This window comes from Oncorhynchus mykiss, chromosome 26 (genome assembly GCF_057628025.1).
Source record: "Oncorhynchus mykiss isolate SJ-2025 chromosome 26, ASM5762802v1, whole genome shotgun sequence".
Classification (NCBI taxonomy): Eukaryota; Metazoa; Chordata; class Actinopteri; order Salmoniformes; family Salmonidae; genus Oncorhynchus; species Oncorhynchus mykiss.
The window spans coordinates 30,618,762-30,638,491 of record NC_143047.1 but is presented as its reverse complement, the minus strand read 5'-3'; the positions used below and the strand labels follow the sequence as shown (position 1 = coordinate 30,638,491).

General features: G+C 41.3%; 1 protein-coding gene across 1 annotated transcript in view; it reads right to left on the bottom strand.

Annotated features, from left to right (window-relative positions):
• LOC110506127 (protein unc-13 homolog C) overlaps positions 1-19,730 on the bottom strand; it is a 301,686-nt gene that overhangs the window by 97,322 nt on the left and 184,634 nt on the right. Inside the window, exons 26-27 of the mRNA XM_090222664.1 lie at positions 17,462-17,550; positions 16,761-16,901 (exon numbers count right to left, since the gene is read on the bottom strand). Of these exons, the coding sequence (XP_090078790.1) occupies positions 16,761-16,901; positions 17,462-17,550 (230 nt within the window). The remainder of the gene's footprint in view (positions 1-16,760; positions 16,902-17,461; positions 17,551-19,730) is intronic.

Sequence of the window (19,730 nt, the reverse complement as noted above, 5' to 3'; positions counted from 1 at the left end):
TAACTCAAAGCTCCAACCTCTAGGATAACTGGTTAACTTACTCAAAGCTCCTCTAAGATAACTGGTTAACTAACTCAATGCTCCAACCTCTTGGTTAACTGGTTAACTTTCTCAAAGCTTCTCTAGGATAACTGGTTAACTAACTCAAAGCTCCTCTAGGATAACTGGTTAACTAACTCAAAGCTCCTCTAGGTTAACTGGTTGACTAACTTAAAGCTACTCTAGGATAACTGGTTAACTAACACAAAGCTGTTCTAGGATAACTGGGTACCTTACTCAAAGCTCCAACCTCTAGGATAACTGGTTAACTAACTCAAAGCTCCTCTAGGATAACTGGTTAACTAACTCAAAGCTCCAGCCTCTAGGATAACTGATTAACTAACTCAAAGCTCCTCTAGGATAACTGGTTAACTAACTCAAAGCTCCTCTAGGATAACTGGTTAACTAACTCAAAGCTACTCTAGGAAAACTGGTTAACTAACTTAAAGCTCCTCTAAGATAACTGGTTAACTAACTCAAAGCTCAAACCTCTAGGATAACTGGTTAACTAACTCAAATCTCAAACCTCTAGGATAACTGGTTAACCAACTCAAAGCTTCTCTCTGATAACTGGTTAACTTACTCAAAGCTCCAACCTCTAGGATAACTGGTTAACTAACTCAAAGCCCCTCTAGGATAACTGGTTAACTTACTCAAATCTCCAACCTCTAGGATAACTGGTTGACTAACTCAAAGCTCCTCTAGGATAACTGGTTAAATAACTCAAAGCCCCTCTAGGATAACTGGTTAACTAACTCAACGCTCTTCTAGGATAACTGGTTAACTAACTCAAAGCTCCTCTTTGATAACTGGTTAACTAACTCATAGCTCCTTTAGGTTAACTGGTTAACTAACTCAAAGCTCCAACTACTAGGATAACTGGTTAACTAACTCAAAGCTCCAACCTCTAGGATATCTGGTTAACTAACTCAAATCTCCTCTTGGATAACTGGTTAACTAACTCAAAGCTCCTCTAGGATATCTGGTTAACTAACTCAAATCTCCTCTATGATAACTGGTTAACTAACTCAAAGCTCCTCTCAGATAACTGGTTAACTTACTCAAAGTTCCAACCTCTAGGATAACTGGTTAACTAACTTATTGCTCCAACCTCTAGGATAACTGGTTAACTAACTCAAAGACCCTCTAGGATAATTAGTTATCTTACTCAAAGCTCCAACCTCTAGGATAACTGGTTAACTAACTCAAAGCCCCTCTATGATAACTAGTTAACTTACTCAAAGCTCCAACCTCTAGGATAACTGGTTAACTAACTCACAGCTTCTCTAGGGTAACTGGTTAACTTTCTCAAAGCTCCTCTATGATAACTTGTTAACTAACTCAAAGCTCAAACCTCTAGTATAACTGGTTAAATAACTCAAAGCTCCTCTAGGATAACTGGTTAACTAACTCAAAGCTCCAACCTCTAGGATAACTGGTTAACTAACTCAAAGCTCCTCTAGGATAACTGGTTAACTTTCTCAAAGCTCCTCTATGATAACTGGTTAACTAACTCAAAGCTCCAACCTCTAGGATAACTGGTTAACTAACTCAAAGCTCCTCCGGGATAACTGGTTAACTAACTCAAAGCTACTCTAGGTTAACTGGTTAACTAACTTAAAGCTCCTCTATGATAACTGGTTAAACAACACAAAGCTCTTCTAGGATAACTGGGTAACTTACGCAAAGCTCCAACCTCTTGGATAACTGGTTAACTAACTCAAAGCTGCTCTAGGATAACTGGTTAACTATCTCAAAGCTCCTCTAGGATAACTGGTTAACTATCTCAAAGCTCCTCTAGGAAAACTGGTTAACTAACTCAAAGCTCCTTTATGTTAACTGGTTAACTTACTCAAAGCTCCTCCAGGATAACTGGTTAACTAACTTAAAGCTCCTCTAGGATAACTGGTTAACTAACACAAAGCTCTTCTAGGATAACTGGGTAACTTACGCAAAGCTCCAACCTCTAGGATAACTGGTTAACTTACTCAAAGCTCCTCTAAGATAACTGGTTAACTAACTCAATGCTCCAACCTCTTGGTTAACTGGTTAACTTTCTCAAAGCTTCTCTAGGATAACTGGTTAACTAACTCAAAGCTCCTCTAGGATAACTGGTTAACTAACTCAAAGCTCCTCTAGGTTAACACGTTGACTAACTTAAAGCTACTCTAGGATAACTGGTTAACTAACACAAAGCTGTTCTAGGATAACTGGGTACCTTACTCAAAGCTCCAACCTCTAGGATAACTGGTTAACTAACTCAAAGCTCCTCTAGGATAACTGGTTAACTAACTCAAAGCTCCAGCCTCTAGGATAACTGATTAACTAACTCAAAGCTCCTCTAGGATCACTGGTTAACTAATAATTCAAAGCTCCTCTAGGATAACTGGTTAACTTACTCAAAGCTCCAACCTCTTGGATAACTGGTTAACTAACTCAAAGCAACTCTAGGATAACTGGTTAACTAACTTAAAGCTCCTCTAGGTTAACTGGTTAACTAACTCAAAGCTCCTCTATGATAACTGGTTAACTAACTCAAAGCTCTTCGAGGAAAACTGGGTAATTTACGCAAAGCTCCAACCTCTAGGATAACTGGTTAACTAACTCAAAGCTCCAACCTCTTGGATAACTGGTTAACTAACTCAAAGCTCCAAACTCTAGGATAACTGGTTAACTAACTCAAAGCTCCTCTAGGATAACTGGTTAACTAACTCAAAGCTCCTCTAGGATAACTGGTTAACTAACTCAAAGCTCCTCTAGGTTAACTGGTTAACTAACTCAACGCTCCTTTAGGTTAACTGGTTAACTAACTCAAAGCTCCAACCTCTAGGATAACTGGTTAACTAACTCAAAGCTCCTATAGGTTAACTGGTTAACTAACTCAACGCTCCTTTATGTTAACTGGTTAACTAACTCAAAGCTCCAACTACTAGGATAACAGGCTAACTAACTCAAAGCTCAAACCTCTAGGATAACTGGTTAACTAACTCAAAGCTCCTATAGGTTAACTGGTAAACTAACTCAAAGCAACTCTAGGATAACTGGTTAACTAACTCAAAGCTCATCTAGGATAACTGGTTTACTAACTCAAAGCTCCAACCTCTAGGATAACTGGCTAACTAACTCAAAGCTCAAACCTCTAGGATAACTGGTTAACTAACTCAAATCTCAAACCTCTAGGATAACTGGTTAACCAACTCAAAGCTCCTCTCTGATAACTGGTTAACTAACTCAAAGCTCATCTAGGATAACTGGTTAACTAACTCAACGCCCCTCTAGGATAACTGGTTAACTAACTCAAAGCTCCTCTTTGATAACTGGTTAACTAACTCAAAGCTCCTCTAGGTTAACTGGCTAACTAACTCAAAGCTCCAACTACTAGGATAACTGGTTAACTAACTCAAATATCCTCTAGGATAACTTCTTAACTTAGTCAAAGCTCCAACCTCTAGGATAACTGGTTAACTAACTTATTGCTCCAACCTCTAGGATAACTGGTTAACTAACTCAAAGACCCTCTAGGATAACTAGTTATCTTACTCAAAGCTCCAACCTCTAGGATAACTGGTTAACTAACTCAAAGCCCCTCTATGATAACTAGTTAACTTACTCAAAGCTCCAACCTCTAGGATAACTGGTTAACTAACTCACAGCTTCTCTAGGGTAACTGGTTAACTTTCTCAAAGCTCCTCTATGATAACTTGTTAACTAACTCAAAGCTCAAACCTCTAGTATAACTGGTTAAATAACTCAAAGCTCCTCTAGGATAACTGGTTAACTAACTCAAAGCTCCAACCTCTAGGATAACTGGTTAACTAACTCAAAGCTCCTCTAGGATAACTGGTTAACTTTCTCAAAGCTCCTCTATGATAACTGGTTAACTAACTCAAAGCTCCAACCTCTAGGATAACTGGTTAACTAACTCAAAGCTCCTCCGGGATAACTGGTTAACTAACTCAAAGCTACTCTAGGTTAACTGGTTAACTAACTTAAAGCTCCTCTATGATAACTGGTTAAACAACACAAAGCTCTTCTAGGATAACTGGGTAACTTACGCAAAGCTCCAACCTCTTGGATAACTGGTTAACTAACTCAAAGCTGCTCTAGGATAACTGGTTAACTATCTCAAAGCTCCTCTAGGATAACTGGTTAACTATCTCAAAGCTCCTCTAGGAAAACTGGTTAACTAACTCAAAGCTCCTTTATGTTAACTGGTTAACTTACTCAAAGCTCCTCCAGGATAACTGGTTAACTAACTTAAAGCTCCTCTAGGATAACTGGTTAACTAACACAAAGCTCTTCTAGGATAACTGGGTAACTTACGCAAAGCTCCAACCTCTAGGATAACTGGTTAACTTACTCAAAGCTCCTCTAAGATAACTGGTTAACTAACTCAATGCTCCAACCTCTTGGTTAACTGGTTAACTTTCTCAAAGCTTCTCTAGGATAACTGGTTAACTAACTCAAAGCTCCTCTAGGATAACTGGTTAACTAACTCAAAGCTCCTCTAGGTTAACACGTTGACTAACTTAAAGCTACTCTAGGATAACTGGTTAACTAACACAAAGCTGTTCTAGGATAACTGGGTACCTTACTCAAAGCTCCAACCTCTAGGATAACTGGTTAACTAACTCAAAGCTCCTCTAGGATAACTGGTTAACTAACTCAAAGCTCCAGCCTCTAGGATAACTGATTTACTAACTCAAAGCTCCTCTAGGATCACTGGTTAACTAATAATTCAAAGCTCCTCTAGGATAACTGGTTAACTTACTCAAAGCTCCAACCTCTTGGATAACTGGTTAACTAACTCAAAGCAACTCTAGGATAACTGGTTAACTAACTTAAAGCTCCTCTAGGTTAACTGGTTAACTAACTCAAAGCTCCTCTATGATAACTGGTTAACTAACTCAAAGCTCTTCGAGGAAAACTGGGTAATTTACGCAAAGCTCCAACCTCTAGGATAACTGGTTAACTAACTCAAAGCTCCAACCTCTTGGATAACTGGTTAACTAACTCAAAGCTCCAAACTCTAGGATAACTGGTTAACTAACTCAAAGCTCCTCTAGGATAACTGGTTAACTAACTCAAAGCTCCTCTAGGATAACTGGTTAACTAACTCAAAGCTCCTCTAGGTTAACTGGTTAACTAACTCAACGCTCCTTTAGGTTAACTGGTTAACTAACTCAAAGCTCCAACCTCTAGGATAACTGGTTAACTAACTCAAAGCTCCTATAGGTTAACTGGTTAACTAACTCAACGCTCCTTTATGTTAACTGGTTAACTAACTCAAAGCTCCAACTACTAGGATAACAGGCTAACTAACTCAAAGCTCAAACCTCTAGGATAACTGGTTAACTAACTCAAAGCTCCTATAGGTTAACTGGTAAACTAACTCAAAGCAACTCTAGGATAACTGGTTAACTAACTCAAAGCTCATCTAGGATAACTGGTTTACTAACTCAAAGCTCCAACCTCTAGGATAACTGGTTAACTAACTCAAAGCTCAAACCTCTAGGATAACTGGTTAACTAACTCAAATCTCAAACCTCTAGGATAACTGGTTAACCAACTCAAAGCTCCTCTCTGATAACTGGTTAACTAACTCAAAGCTCATCTAGGATAACTGGTTAACTAACTCAACGCCCCTCTAGGATAACTGGTTAACTAACTCAAAGCTCCTCTTTGATAACTGGTTAACTAACTCAAAGCTCCTCTAGGTTAACTGGCTAACTAACTCAAAGCTCCAACTACTAGGATAACTGGTTAACTAACTCAAATATCCTCTAGGATAACTTCTTAACTTAGTCAAAGCTCCAACCTCTAGGATAACTGGTTAACTAACTCAAAGCTCCTCTCAGGTAACTGGTTAACTTACTCAAAGCTCCAACCTCCAGGATAACTGTTTAACTAACTCAAAGCTCCAACATCTAGGATAACTGGTTAACTAACTTATTGCTCCAACCTCTAGGATAACTGTTTAACTAACTCAAAGCTCCAACCTCTAGGATAACTGGTTAACTAACTCAAAGCTCCTCTAGGATAACTGGTTAACTTACTCAAAGCTCCAACCTCTAGGATAACTGGTTAACTTACTCAAAGCTCCAACCCCTAGGATAACTGGTTAACTTACTCAAAGCTCCAACCTCTTGGATAACTGGTTAACTAACTCAAAGCCACTCTAGGATAACTGGTTAACTTACTCAAAGCTCCAACCTCTAGGATAACTGGTTAACTTACTCAAAGCTCCAACCTCTAGGATAACTGGTTAACTAACTAAAAGCTTCAACCTCTAGGATAACTGGTTAACTAACTCAAAGCTCCAACCTCTAGGATAACTGGTTCACTAACTAAAAGCTCCTCTTGGATAACTGGTTAACTAACTCAAAGCTCCTCCAGGATAACTGGTTAACTAACGCAAAGCTCCTCTAGGTTAACTGGTTAACTAACTCAAAGCTCCTCTAGGATAACTGGTTAACTAACTCAAAGCTCTTCGAGGATAACTGGTTAACTTACTCAAAGCTCCAACATCTAGGATAACTGGTTAACTAACTCAAATCTCCAACCTCTTGGATAACTGGTTAACTAACTCAAAGCTCCAAACTCTAGGATAACTGGTTAACTAACTCAAAGCTCCTCTAGGATAACTGGTTAACTAACTCAAAGCTCCTCTAGCATAACTGGTTAACTAACTCAAAGCTCCTCTAGGTTAACTGGTTAACTAACTCAACGCTCCTTTAGGTTAACTGGTTAACTAACTCAAAGCTCCAACTACTAGGATAACTGGTTAACTAACTTAAAGCTCCTCTAGGATAACTGGTTAACTAACTCAAAGCTCTTCTAGGATAACTGGTTAACTAACTCAAAGCTCCAACCTCTAGGATAACTGGTTAACTAACTCAAAGCTCCTCTAGTATAACTGGTTAACTAACTCAAAGCTCCAACCTCTAGGATAACTGGTTAACTAACTAAAAGCTCCTCTTGGATAACTGGTTAACTAACTCAAAGCTCCTCCAGGATAACTGGTTAACTAACGCAAAGCTCCTCTAGGTTAACTGGTTAACTAACTCAAAGCTCCTCTAGGATAACTGGTTAACTAACTCAAAGCTCTTCGAGGATAACTGGTTAACTTACTCAAAGCTCCAACCTCTAGGATAACTGGTTAACTAACTCAAATCTCCAACCTCTTGGATAACTGGTTAACTAACTCAAAGCTCCAAACTCTAGGATAACTGGTTAACTAACTCAAAGCTCCTCTAGGATAACTGGTTAGCTAACTCAAAGCTCCTCTAGCATAACTGGTTAACTAACTCAAAGCTCCTCTAGGTTAACTGGTTAACTAACTCAACGCTCCTTTAGGATAACTGGGTACCTTACTCAAAGCTCCAACCTCTAGGATAACTGGTTAACTAACTCAAAGCTCCTCTAGGATAACTGGTTAACTAACTCAAAGCTCCAGCCTCTAGGATAACTGATTTACTAACTCAAAGCTCCTCTAGGATCACTGGTTAACTAATAATTCAAAGCTCCTCTAGGATAACTGGTTAACTTACTCAAAGCTCCAACCTCTTGGATAACTGGTTAACTAACTCAAAGCAACTCTAGGATAACTGGTTAACTAACTTAAAGCTCCTCTAGGTTAACTGGTTAACTAACTCAAAGCTCCTCTATGATAACTGGTTAACTAACTCAAAGCTCTTCGAGGAAAACTGGGTAATTTACGCAAAGCTCCAACCTCTAGGATAACTGGTTAACTAACTCAAAGCTCCAACCTCTTGGATAACTGGTTAACTAACTCAAAGCTCCAAACTCTAGGATAACTGGTTAACTAACTCAAAGCTCCTCTAGGATAACTGGTTAACTAACTCAAAGCTCCTCTAGGATAACTGGTTAACTAACTCAAAGCTCCTCTAGGTTAACTGGTTAACTAACTCAACGCTCCTTTAGGTTAACTGGTTAACTAACTCAAAGCTCCAACCTCTAGGATAACTGGTTAACTAACTCAAAGCTCCTATAGGTTAACTGGTTAACTAACTCAACGCTCCTTTATGTTAACTGGTTAACTAACTCAAAGCTCCAACTACTAGGATAACAGGCTAACTAACTCAAAGCTCAAACCTCTAGGATAACTGGTTAACTAACTCAAAGCTCCTATAGGTTAACTGGTAAACTAACTCAAAGCAACTCTAGGATAACTGGTTAACTAACTCAAAGCTCATCTAGGATAACTGGTTTACTAACTCAAAGCTCCAACCTCTAGGATAACTGGTTAACTAACTCAAAGCTCAAACCTCTAGGATAACTGGTTAACTAACTCAAATCTCAAACCTCTAGGATAACTGGTTAACCAACTCAAAGCTCCTCTCTGATAACTGGTTAACTAACTCAAAGCTCATCTAGGATAACTGGTTAACTAACTCAACGCCCCTCTAGGATAACTGGTTAACTAACTCAAAGCTCCTCTTTGATAACTGGTTAACTAACTCAAAGCTCCTCTAGGTTAACTGGCTAACTAACTCAAAGCTCCAACTACTAGGATAACTGGTTAACTAACTCAAATATCCTCTAGGATAACTTCTTAACTTAGTCAAAGCTCCAACCTCTAGGATAACTGGTTAACTAACTCAAAGCTCCTCTCAGGTAACTGGTTAACTTACTCAAAGCTCCAACCTCCAGGATAACTGTTTAACTAACTCAAAGCTCCAACATCTAGGATAACTGGTTAACTAACTTATTGCTCCAACCTCTAGGATAACTGTTTAACTAACTCAAAGCTCCAGCCTCTAGGATAACTGGTTAACTAACTCAAAGCTCCTCTAGGATAACTGGTTAACTTACTCAAAGCTCCAACCTCTAGGATAACTGGTTAACTTACTCAAAGCTCCAACCCCTAGGATAACTGGTTAACTTACTCAAAGCTCCAACCTCTTGGATAACTGGTTAACTAACTCAAAGCCACTCTAGGATAACTGGTTAACTTACTCAAAGCTCCAACCTCTAGGATAACTGGTTAACTTACTCAAAGCTCCAACCTCTAGGATAACTGGTTAACTAACTAAAAGCTTCAACCTCTAGGATAACTGGTTAACTAACTCAAAGCTCCAACCTCTAGGATAACTGGTTCACTAACTAAAAGCTCCTCTTGGATAACTGGTTAACTAACTCAAAGCTCCTCCAGGATAACTGGTTAACTAACGCAAAGCTCCTCTAGGTTAACTGGTTAACTAACTCAAAGCTCCTCTAGGATAACTGGTTAACTAACTCAAAGCTCTTCGAGGATAACTGGTTAACTTACTCAAAGCTCCAACATCTAGGATAACTGGTTAACTAACTCAAATCTCCAACCTCTTGGATAACTGGTTAACTAACTCAAAGCTCCTCTAGGATAACTGGTTAACTAACTCAAAGCTCCTCTAGCATAACTGGTTAACTAACTCAAAGCTCCTCTAGGTTAACTGGTTAACTAACTCAACGCTCCTTTAGGTTAACTGGTTAACTAACTCAAAGCTCCAACTACTAGGATAACTGGTTAACTAACTTAAAGCTCCTCTAGGATAACTGGTTAACTAACTCAAAGCTCTTCTAGGATAACTGGTTAACTAACTCAAAGCTCCAACCTCTAGGATAACTGGTTAACTAACTCAAAGCTCCTCTAGTATAACTGGTTAACTAACTCAAAGCTCCAACCTCTAGGATAACTGGTTAACTAACTAAAAGCTCCTCTTGGATAACTGGTTAACTAACTCAAAGCTCCTCCAGGATAACTGGTTAACTAACGCAAAGCTCCTCTAGGTTAACTGGTTAACTAACTCAAAGCTCCTCTAGGATAACTGGTTAACTAACTCAAAGCTCTTCGAGGATAACTGGTTAACTTACTCAAAGCTCCAACCTCTAGGATAACTGGTTAACTAACTCAAATCTCCAACCTCTTGGATAACTGGTTAACTAACTCAAAGCTCCAAACTCTAGGATAACTGGTTAACTAACTCAAAGCTCCTCTAGGATAACTGGTTAGCTAACTCAAAGCTCCTCTAGCATAACTGGTTAACTAACTCAAAGCTCCTCTAGGTTAACTGGTTAACTAACTCAACGCTCCTTTAGGTTAACTGGTTAACTAACTCAAAGCTCCAACTACTAGGATAACTGGTTAACTAACTTAAAGCTCCTCTAGGATAACTGGTTAACTAACTCAAAGCTCCAACCTCTAGGATAACTGGTTAACTAACTCAAAGCTCCTATAGGTTAACTGGTTAACTAACTCAACGCTCCTTTATGTTAACTGGTTAACTAACTCAAAGCTCCAACTACTAGGATAACAGGTTAACTAACTCAAAGATCCAACCTCTAGGATAACTGGTTAACTAACTAAAAGCTCCAACCTTTAGGATAACTGGTTAACTAACTCAAAGCTCCTCTTGGAAAACTGGTAAACTAACTCAAAGCAACTCTAGGATAACTGGTTAACTAACTCAAAGCTCGTCTAGGATAACGGGTTTACTAACTCAAAGCTCCAACCTCTAGGATAACTGGTTAACTAACTCAAAGCTCAAACCTCTAGGATAACTGGTTAACTAACTCAAATCTCAAACCTCTAGGATAACTGGTTAACCAACTCAAAGCTCCTCTCTGATAACTGGTTAACTTACTCAAAGCTCCAACCTCTAGGATAACTGGTTAACTAACTCAAAGCCCCTCTAGGATAACTGGTTAACTTACTCAAATCTCCAACCTCTAGGATAACTGGTTGACTAACTCAAAGCTCCTCTAGGATAACTGGTTAACTAACTCAAAGCTCCTCCAGGATAACTGGTTAACTAACTCAACGCTCTTCTAGGATAACTGGTTAACTAACTCAAAGCTCCTCTTTGATAAATGGTTAACTAACTCATAGCTCCTTTAGGTTAACTGGTTAACTAACTCAAAGCTCCAACTACTAGGATAACTGGTTAACTAACTCAAATCTCCTCTTGGATAACTGGTTAACTAACTCAAAGCTCCTCTAGGATAACTGGTTAACTAACTAAAATCTCCTCTATGATAACTGGTTAACTAACTCAAAGCTCCTCTCAGATAACTGGTTAACTTACTCAAAGTTCCAACCTCTAGGATAACTGGTTAACTAAATTATTGCTCCAACCTCTAGGATAACTGGTTAACTAACTCAAAGACCCTCTAGGATAACTAGTTATCTTACTCAAAGCTCCAACCTCTAGGATAACTGGTTAACTAACTCAAAGCCCCTCTATGATAACTAGTTAACTTACTCAAAGCTCCAACCTCTAGGATAACTGGTTAACTAACTCAAAGCTTCTCTAGGGTTACTGGTTAACTTTCTCAAAGCTCCTCTATGATAACTTGTTAACTAACTCAAAGCTCAAACCTCTAGTATAACTGGTTAACTAACTCAAAGCTCCTCTATGATAACTGGTTAACTAACTCAAAGCTCAAACCTCTAGGATAACTGGTTAAGTAACTCAAAGCTCCTCTAGGATAACTGTTTAACTTTCTCAAAGCTCCTCTATGATAACTGGTTAACTAACTCAAAGCTCCAACCTCTAGGATAACTGGTTAACTAACTCAAAGCTCCTCAGGGATAACTGGTTAACTAACTCAAAGCTCTTCGAGGATAACTGGTTAACTAACGCAAAGCTCCTCTAGGTTAACTGGTTAACTAACTCAAAGCTCCTCTAGGATAACTGGTTAACTAACTCAAAGCTCTTCGAGGATAACTGGTTAACTTACTCAAAGCTCCAACCTCTAGGATAACTGGTTAACTAACTCAAATCTCCAACCTCTTGGATAACTGGTTAACTAACTCAAAGCTCCTCAGGGATAACTGGTTAACTTACTCAAAGCTCCTCTAGGATAACTGGTTAACTAACTCACAGCTCCAACCTCTAGGATAACTGGTTAACTAACTCAAAGCCCCTCTAGGATAACTGGTTAACTTACTCAAAGCTCCAACCTCTAGGATAACTGGTTAACTAACTCAAAGCCCCTCTAGGATAACTGGTTAACTTACTCAAATCTCCAACCTCTAGGATAACTGGTTGACTAACTCAAAGCTCGTCTAGGATAACTGGTTTACTAACTCAAAGCTCCAACCTCTAGGATAACTGGTTAACTAACTCAAAGCTCAAACCCCTAGGATAACTGGTTAACTAACTCAAATCTCAAACCTCTAGGATAACTGTTTAACCAACTCAAAGCTCCAAGCTCTAGGATAACTGGTTAACTTACTCAAAGCTCCTCTAGGATAAATGGTTAACTAACTCAAAGCTCCTCTAGGATAACTGGTTAACTAACTCAACGCTCTTCTAGGATAACTGGTTAACTAACTCAAAGCTCCAACCTCTAGGATATCTGGTTAACTAACTCAAATCTCCTCTTGGATAACTGGTTAACTAACTCAAAGCTCCTCTAGGATAACTGGTTAACTAACTCAAATCTCCTCTTGGAAAGCTGGTTAACTTACTCAAAGCTCCTCTCTGATAACTTCTTAACTTACTCAAAGCTCCAACCTCTAGGATAACTGGTTAACTAACTCAAATCTCCTCTATGATAACTAGTTAACTAACTCAAAGCTCCTCTCAGATAACTGGTTAACTTACTCAAAGTTCCAACCTCTAGGATAACTGGTTAACTAACGTATTGCTCCAACCTCTAGGATAACTGGTTAACTAACTCAAAGCCCCTCTAGGATAACTAGTTAACTTACCCAAAGCTCCAACCTCTAGAATAACTGGTTAACTAACTCAAAGCTTCTCTAGGGTAACTGGTTAACTAACTCAAAGCTCCTCTGGGATAACTGGTTAACTTTCTCAAAGCTCCTCTATGATAACTCGTTAACTAACTCAAAGCTCAAACCTCTAGTATAACTGATTAACTAACTCAAAGCTCCTCTAGGATAACTGGTTAACTAACTCAAAGCTCCAACCTCTAGGATAACTGGTTAACTAACTCAAAGCTCCTCTAGGATAACTGGTTAACTTTCTCAAAGCTCCTCTATGATAACTGGTTAACTAACTCAAAGCTCCAACCTCTAGGATAACTGGTTAACTAACTCAAAGCTCCTCTAGGATAACTGGTTAACTAACTCAAAGGTCCTCTAAGATAACTGGTTAACTTTCTCAAAGCTCCAACCTCTAGGATAACTGGTTAACTAACTCAAAGCTCCTCAGGGATAACTGGTTAACTTACTCAAAGCTCCTCTAGGATAACTGGTTAACCAACTCAAAGCTCCTCTCTGATAACTGGTTAACTTACTCAAAGCTCCAACCTCTAGGATAACTGGTTAACTAACTCAAAGCCCCTCTAGGATAACTGGTTAACTTACTCAAATCTCCAAACTCTAGGATAACTGGTTGACTAACTCAAAGCTCCTCTAGGATAACTGGTTAACTAACTCAAAGCTCCTCCAGGATAACTGGTTAACTAACTCAACGCTCTTCTAGGATAACTGGTTAACTAACTCAAAGCTCCTCTTTGATAAATGGTTAACTAACTCATAGCTCCTTTAGGTTAACTGGTTAACTAACTCAAAGCTCCAACCTCTAGGATAACTGGTTAACTAACTCAAAGCTCCTCTAGGATAACTGGTTAACTAACTCAAAGGTCCTCTAAGATAACTGGTTAACTTTCTCAAAGCTCCAACCTCTAGGATAACTGGTTAACTAACTCAAAGCTCCTCAGGGATAACTGGTTAACTTACTCAAAGCTCCTCTAGGATAACTGGTTAACCAACTCAAAGCTCCTCTCTGATAACTGGTTAACTTACTCAAAGCTCCAACCTCTAGGATAACTGGTTAACTAACTCAAAGCCCCTCTAGGATAACTGGTTAACTTACTCAAATCTCCAAACTCTAGGATAACTGGTTGACTAACTCAAAGCTCCTCTAGGATAACTGGTTAACTAACTCAAAGCTCCTCCAGGATAACTGGTTAACTAACTCAACGCTCTTCTAGGATAACTGGTTAACTAACTCAAAGCTCCTCTTTGATAAATGGTTAACTAACTCATAGCTCCTTTAGGTTAACTGGTTAACTAACTCAAAGCTCCAACTACTAGGATAACTGGTTAACTAACTCAAAGCTCCAACCTCTAGGATATCTGGTTAACTAACTCAAATCTCCTCTTGAATAACTGGTTAACTAACTCAAAGCTCCTCTAGGATAACTGGTTAACTAACTAAAATCTCCTCTATGATAACTGGTTAACTAACTCAAAGCTCCTCTCAGATAACTGGTTAACTTACTCAAAGTTCCAACCTCTAGGATAACTGGTTAACTAAATTATTGCTCCAACCTCTAGGATAACTGGTTAACTAACTCAAAGACCCTCTAGGATAACTAGTTATCTTACTCAAAGCTCCAACCTCTAGGATAACTGGTTAACTAACTCAAAGCCCCTCTATGATAACTAGTTAACTTACTCAAAGCTCCAACCTCTAGGATAACTGGTTAACTAACTCAAAGCTTCTCTAGGGTAACTGGTTAACTTTCTCAAAGCTCCTCTATGATAACTGGTTAACTAACTCAAAGCCCCTCTAGGATAACTAGTTAACTTACCCAAAGCTCCAACCTCTAGAATAACTGGTTAACTAACTCAAAGCTTCTCTAGGTTAACTGGTTAACTAACTCAAAGCTCCTCTGGGATAACGGGTTAACTTTCTCAAAGCTCCTCTATGATAACTCGTTAACTAACTCAAAGCTCAAACCTCTAGTATAACTGATTAACTAACTCAAAGCCCCTCTAGGATAACTGGTTAACTAACTCAAAGCTCCAACCTCTAGGATAACTGGTTAACTAACTCAAAGCTCCTCTAGGATAACTGGTTAACTTTCTCAAAGCTCCTCTATGATAACTGGTTAACTAACTCAAAGCTCCAACCTCTAGGATAACTGGTTAACTAACTCAAAGCTCCTCTAGGATAACTGGTTAACTAACTCAAAGGTCCTCTAAGATAACTGGTTAACTTTCTCAAAGCTCCTCTAGGATAACTGGTTAACTTACTCAAAAGTCCAACCTCTAGGATAACTGGTTAACTAACTCAAAGCTCCTCAGGGATAACTGGTTAACTTACTCAAAGCTCCTCTAGGATAACTGGTTAACTAACTCAAAGCTCCAACCTCTAGGATAACTGGTTAACTTACTCAAAGCTCCAACCTCTAGGATAACTGGTTAACTTACTCAAAGCCCCTCTAGGATAACTGGTTAACTTACTCAAAGCTCCAACCTCTAGGATAACTGGTTAACTTACTCAAAGCCCCTCTAGGATAACTGGTTAACTAACTCAAAGCTCCAACCTCTAGGATATCTGGTTAACTAACTCAAATCTCCTCTTGGATAACTGGTTAACTAACTCAAAGCTCCTCTAGGATAACTGGTTAACTAACACAAATCTCCTCTTGGAAAGCTGGTTAACTTACTCAAAGCTCCAACCTCTAGGATAACTGGTTAACTAACTCAAATCTCCTCTATGATAACTAGTTAACTAACTCAAAGCTCCTCTCAGATAACTGGTTAACTTACTCAAAGTTCCAACCTCTAGGATAACTGGTTAACTAACGTATTGCTCCAACCTCTAGGATAACTGGTTAACTAACTCAAAGCCCCTCTAGGATAACTAGTTAACTTACCCAAAGCTCCAACCTCTAGAATAACTGGTTAACTAACTCAAAGCTTCTCTAGGGTAACTGGTTAACTAACTCAAAGCTCCTCTGGGATAACTGGTTAACTTTCTCAAAGCTCCTCTATGATAACTCGTTAACTAACTCAAAGCTCAAACCTCTAGTATAACTGATTAACTAACTCAAAGCTCCTCTAGGATAACTGGTTAACTAACTCAAAGCTCCAACCTCTAGGATAACTGGTTAACTAACTCAAAGCTCCTCTAGGATAACTGGTTAACTTTCTCAAAGCTCCTCTATGATAACTGGTTAACTAACTCAAAGCTCCAACCTCTAGGATAACTGGTTAACTAACTCAAAGCTCCTCTAGGATAACTGGTTAAGTAACTCAAAGGTCCTCTAAGATAACTGGTTAACTTTCTCAAAGCTCCTCTAGGATAACTGGTTAACTTACTCAAAGCTCCAACCTCTAGGATAACTGGTTAACTAACTCAAAGCTCCTCAGGGATAACTGGTTAACTTACTCAAAGCTCCTCTAGGATAACTGGTTAACTAACTCAAAGCTCCAACCTCTAGGATAACTGGTTAACTTACTCAAAGCTCCAACCTCTAGGATAACTGGTTAACTTACTCAAAGCCCCTCTAGGATAACTGGTTAACTTACTCAAAGCTCCAACCTCTAGGATAACTGGTTGACTAACTCAAAGCTCCTCTAGGATAACTGGTTAACTAACTCAAAGCTCCTCTAGGATAACTGGTTAACTAACTCAAAGCTCCAACTTCTAGAATAACTGGTTGACTAACTCAAAGCTCCTCTAGGATAACGGCCACATGCATTCAGACACCTACTGAGTCTTACAATATGAATCCTCAGTGAAAACAAACACTTACTTTTTATCCAGGAGTTGCATGAGGGTTTACTAACCTCTCAACTAACGGTTATTAACCCAACCCTCTCACTTCTTGGCTAACTGGTTACCTCAATGTTAACTCAAGGGTGTAAACAGAAACCTACTATTTATCCAGGAGAATCCTGGATACGCTACTGGATACTAACCTGTAAACCAGCTGATAATTTGCCTATATGGACCTACTTTTTATCCAGGAGGTCCATGAGTGGTCTGAGGACAGTCTCAGCATCCATGGCAGCGTTGCTCTTCCCTGCAGCACTCCCCTTCATCTGGACTAATTCCTGGTTCATCTGCTTTACACAGTCCTCAATCACCGGTTTGAAACTGGACAGGGAAATAACACAGGGTTAGCACAGATACACACAGACCACAGATACACACAGACCACAGATACACACAGACCACAGATATAAACAGACTACAGATACACACAGACCACAGATACACACAGACCACATATACACACAGACTACAGATACACACAGACCACAGATATACACAGACCACAGATACACACAGACCACAGATACACACAGACAACAGATACACACAGACCACAGATATAAACAGACCACAGATACACAAAGACCACAGAGATACACACAGACCACAGATACACACAGACCACAGAGATACACACAGACCACACATACACACAGACCACAGATACACACAGACACACAAAGACCACAGATACACACATACCACAGACGCACACAGACCACAGACACACACAGATCACAGACACACACAGACCACAAACACACACAGACCACAGATACACACAGACCACAGATACACACAGACCACAGACACACACAGACCACAGATACACATGAACACAGACAAACACACGCACACAGAACCACCCCCCACACACACACCTGGAGCCGAAGACTGCACTGAGCTCATCCAGCACGGTGTTGAGTTTGTTCTGCAGTTCCTTCAGTAGTTCACTGGCCTCAGCATCCAGCTGCAACAGTAACAGGCAAGGAGATGCCCATCATTAGCTGCTACATCAATACAGCATTATATCAATATCACTATGCATCTCCAACATATCACCAACACTATACATCTCTACTATATCACTAACACTATACATCTCCATTATATCACTAACACTATACATCTCTACTATATCACTAACACTATACATCTCCATTATATCACTAACACTATACATCTCTACTATATCACTAACACTATACATCTCCATTATATCACTAACACTATACATCTCTACTATATCACCAACACAATACATCTCCATTATATCACTAACACTATACATCTCTACTATATCACTAACACTATACATCTCTACTATATCACTAACACTATTCATCTCTAATATATCACTAACACTATACATCTCTAATATATCACTAACACTATACATCTCCACTATATCACCAACACTATACATCTCCAACATATTGTCACGCCCTGACCATAGTTTACTTTGTATTTTCTATGTTTTGATTGGTCAGGGTGTGATCTGAGTGGGCATTCTATGTTTCATGTCTTGTTTGTCTATTTCTATGTTCAGCCTGATATGGTTCTCAGTCAGAGGCAGGTGTTCGTCATTGTCTCTGATTGGGAACCATATTTAGGTAGCCTGGGGTTCACTGTGTGTTTGTGGGTGATTGTTCCTGTCACTGTGTTTGTTGTCACAGGATAGGACTGTTTTGCGGTTTCACATTTCTTGTTTTTGTTAGTTTGTTCATGTGTAGTGATTTATTAAAACATGAATAACCACCACGCTGCGCTTTGGTCCGCTTCTCCTCCTCCTACAGACGAACGCCCTTACAGAATCACCCACCGCAACAGGACCAAGCGGCGTGGTAACGGGCAACAGCGGCACAAGGAGGAATGGACTTGGGATGATGTGTTGGACGGCAAGGGTTGCTACACATGGGAGGAGATCCTGGCGGGAAAGGATCGCCTTCCATGGGAACAGGTGGAGGCAGCGAGGAGAGCAGAGGCAGCCGGAGAGAGGAGCCGGCGATATGAGGGAACACGGTTGGCAAGGAAGCCCGGGAGTCAGCCCCAAAAATTTATTGGGGGGGGGCTAACAGGGAGTATGGCTACGCCAGGTAGGAGACCTGAGCCAACTTCCTGTGGTTACCGGGGGGCTAGAGAGACCGGGCAGGCACCGTGTTATGCTGTGGAGCGCACGGTGTCCCCAGTGCGGGTGCACAGCCCGGTGCGGTACATTCCAGCTCCGCGTATCGGCCGGGCTAGAGTGGGCATCGAGCCAAGTGCCATGAAGCCGGCTCTACGCATCTGGTCTCCAGTGCGTCTCCTTGGGCCGGCTTACATGGCACCAGCCTTGCGCACGGTGTCCCCGGTTCGCCTGCATAGCCCAGTGCGGGCTATTCCACCTCGCCGCACTGGCAGGGCGACCCGGACCATTCAACCGGGTAAGGTTGGGCAGGCTCGGTGCTCAAGAGCTCCAGTGCGCCTGCACGGCCCGGTCTATCCGTCACCACCTCCACGCACCAGCCCTCCGGTGGCAGCTCCCCGTACCAGGCTGTCTCTCCGGCCCATCCTTGCAGGGGCTCTCTCCTCTCCAGCGCTGCCGGAGTCTCCCGCCTCTCCGGCGCTACCAGAGCCTTCCTCCTCTCCAGCGCTGCCGGAGTCTCCCGCTTGTTCGGCGCTAGGAGAGCTACTCAGCCCAGCGCCGCCAGCGCCGCCCGTCTGCCCAACGCCGCCAGCGCCGCCCGTCTGCCCAGCGCCGCCAGTGCCGCCCGTCAGTCCGGCGGTTCCAGAGCCTTCCTCCTCTCCAGCGCCGCCAGTGCCGCCCGTCTGCCCAGCGCCGCCAGTGCCGCCCGTCTGCCCAGTGCCGCCCGTCTGCCCAGCGCCGCCCGTCTGCCCGTCTGCCAGGAGCCGCCAGTGCCGCCCGTCAGCCAGGGGCCGCCAGTGCCGCCAGTCAGCCAGGGGCCGCCAGTGCCGCCAGTCAGCCAGGGGCCGCCAGTGCCGCCAGTCAGCCAGGGGCCGCCAGTGCCGCCAGTAAGCCAGGGGCCGCCAGTAAGCCAGGGGCCGCCAGTGCCGCCAGTCAGCCAGGGGCCGCCAGTCAGCCAGAGGCCGCCAGTCAGCCAGGGGCCGCCAGTGCCGCCAGTCAGCCAGGGGCCGCCAGTCAGCCAGGGG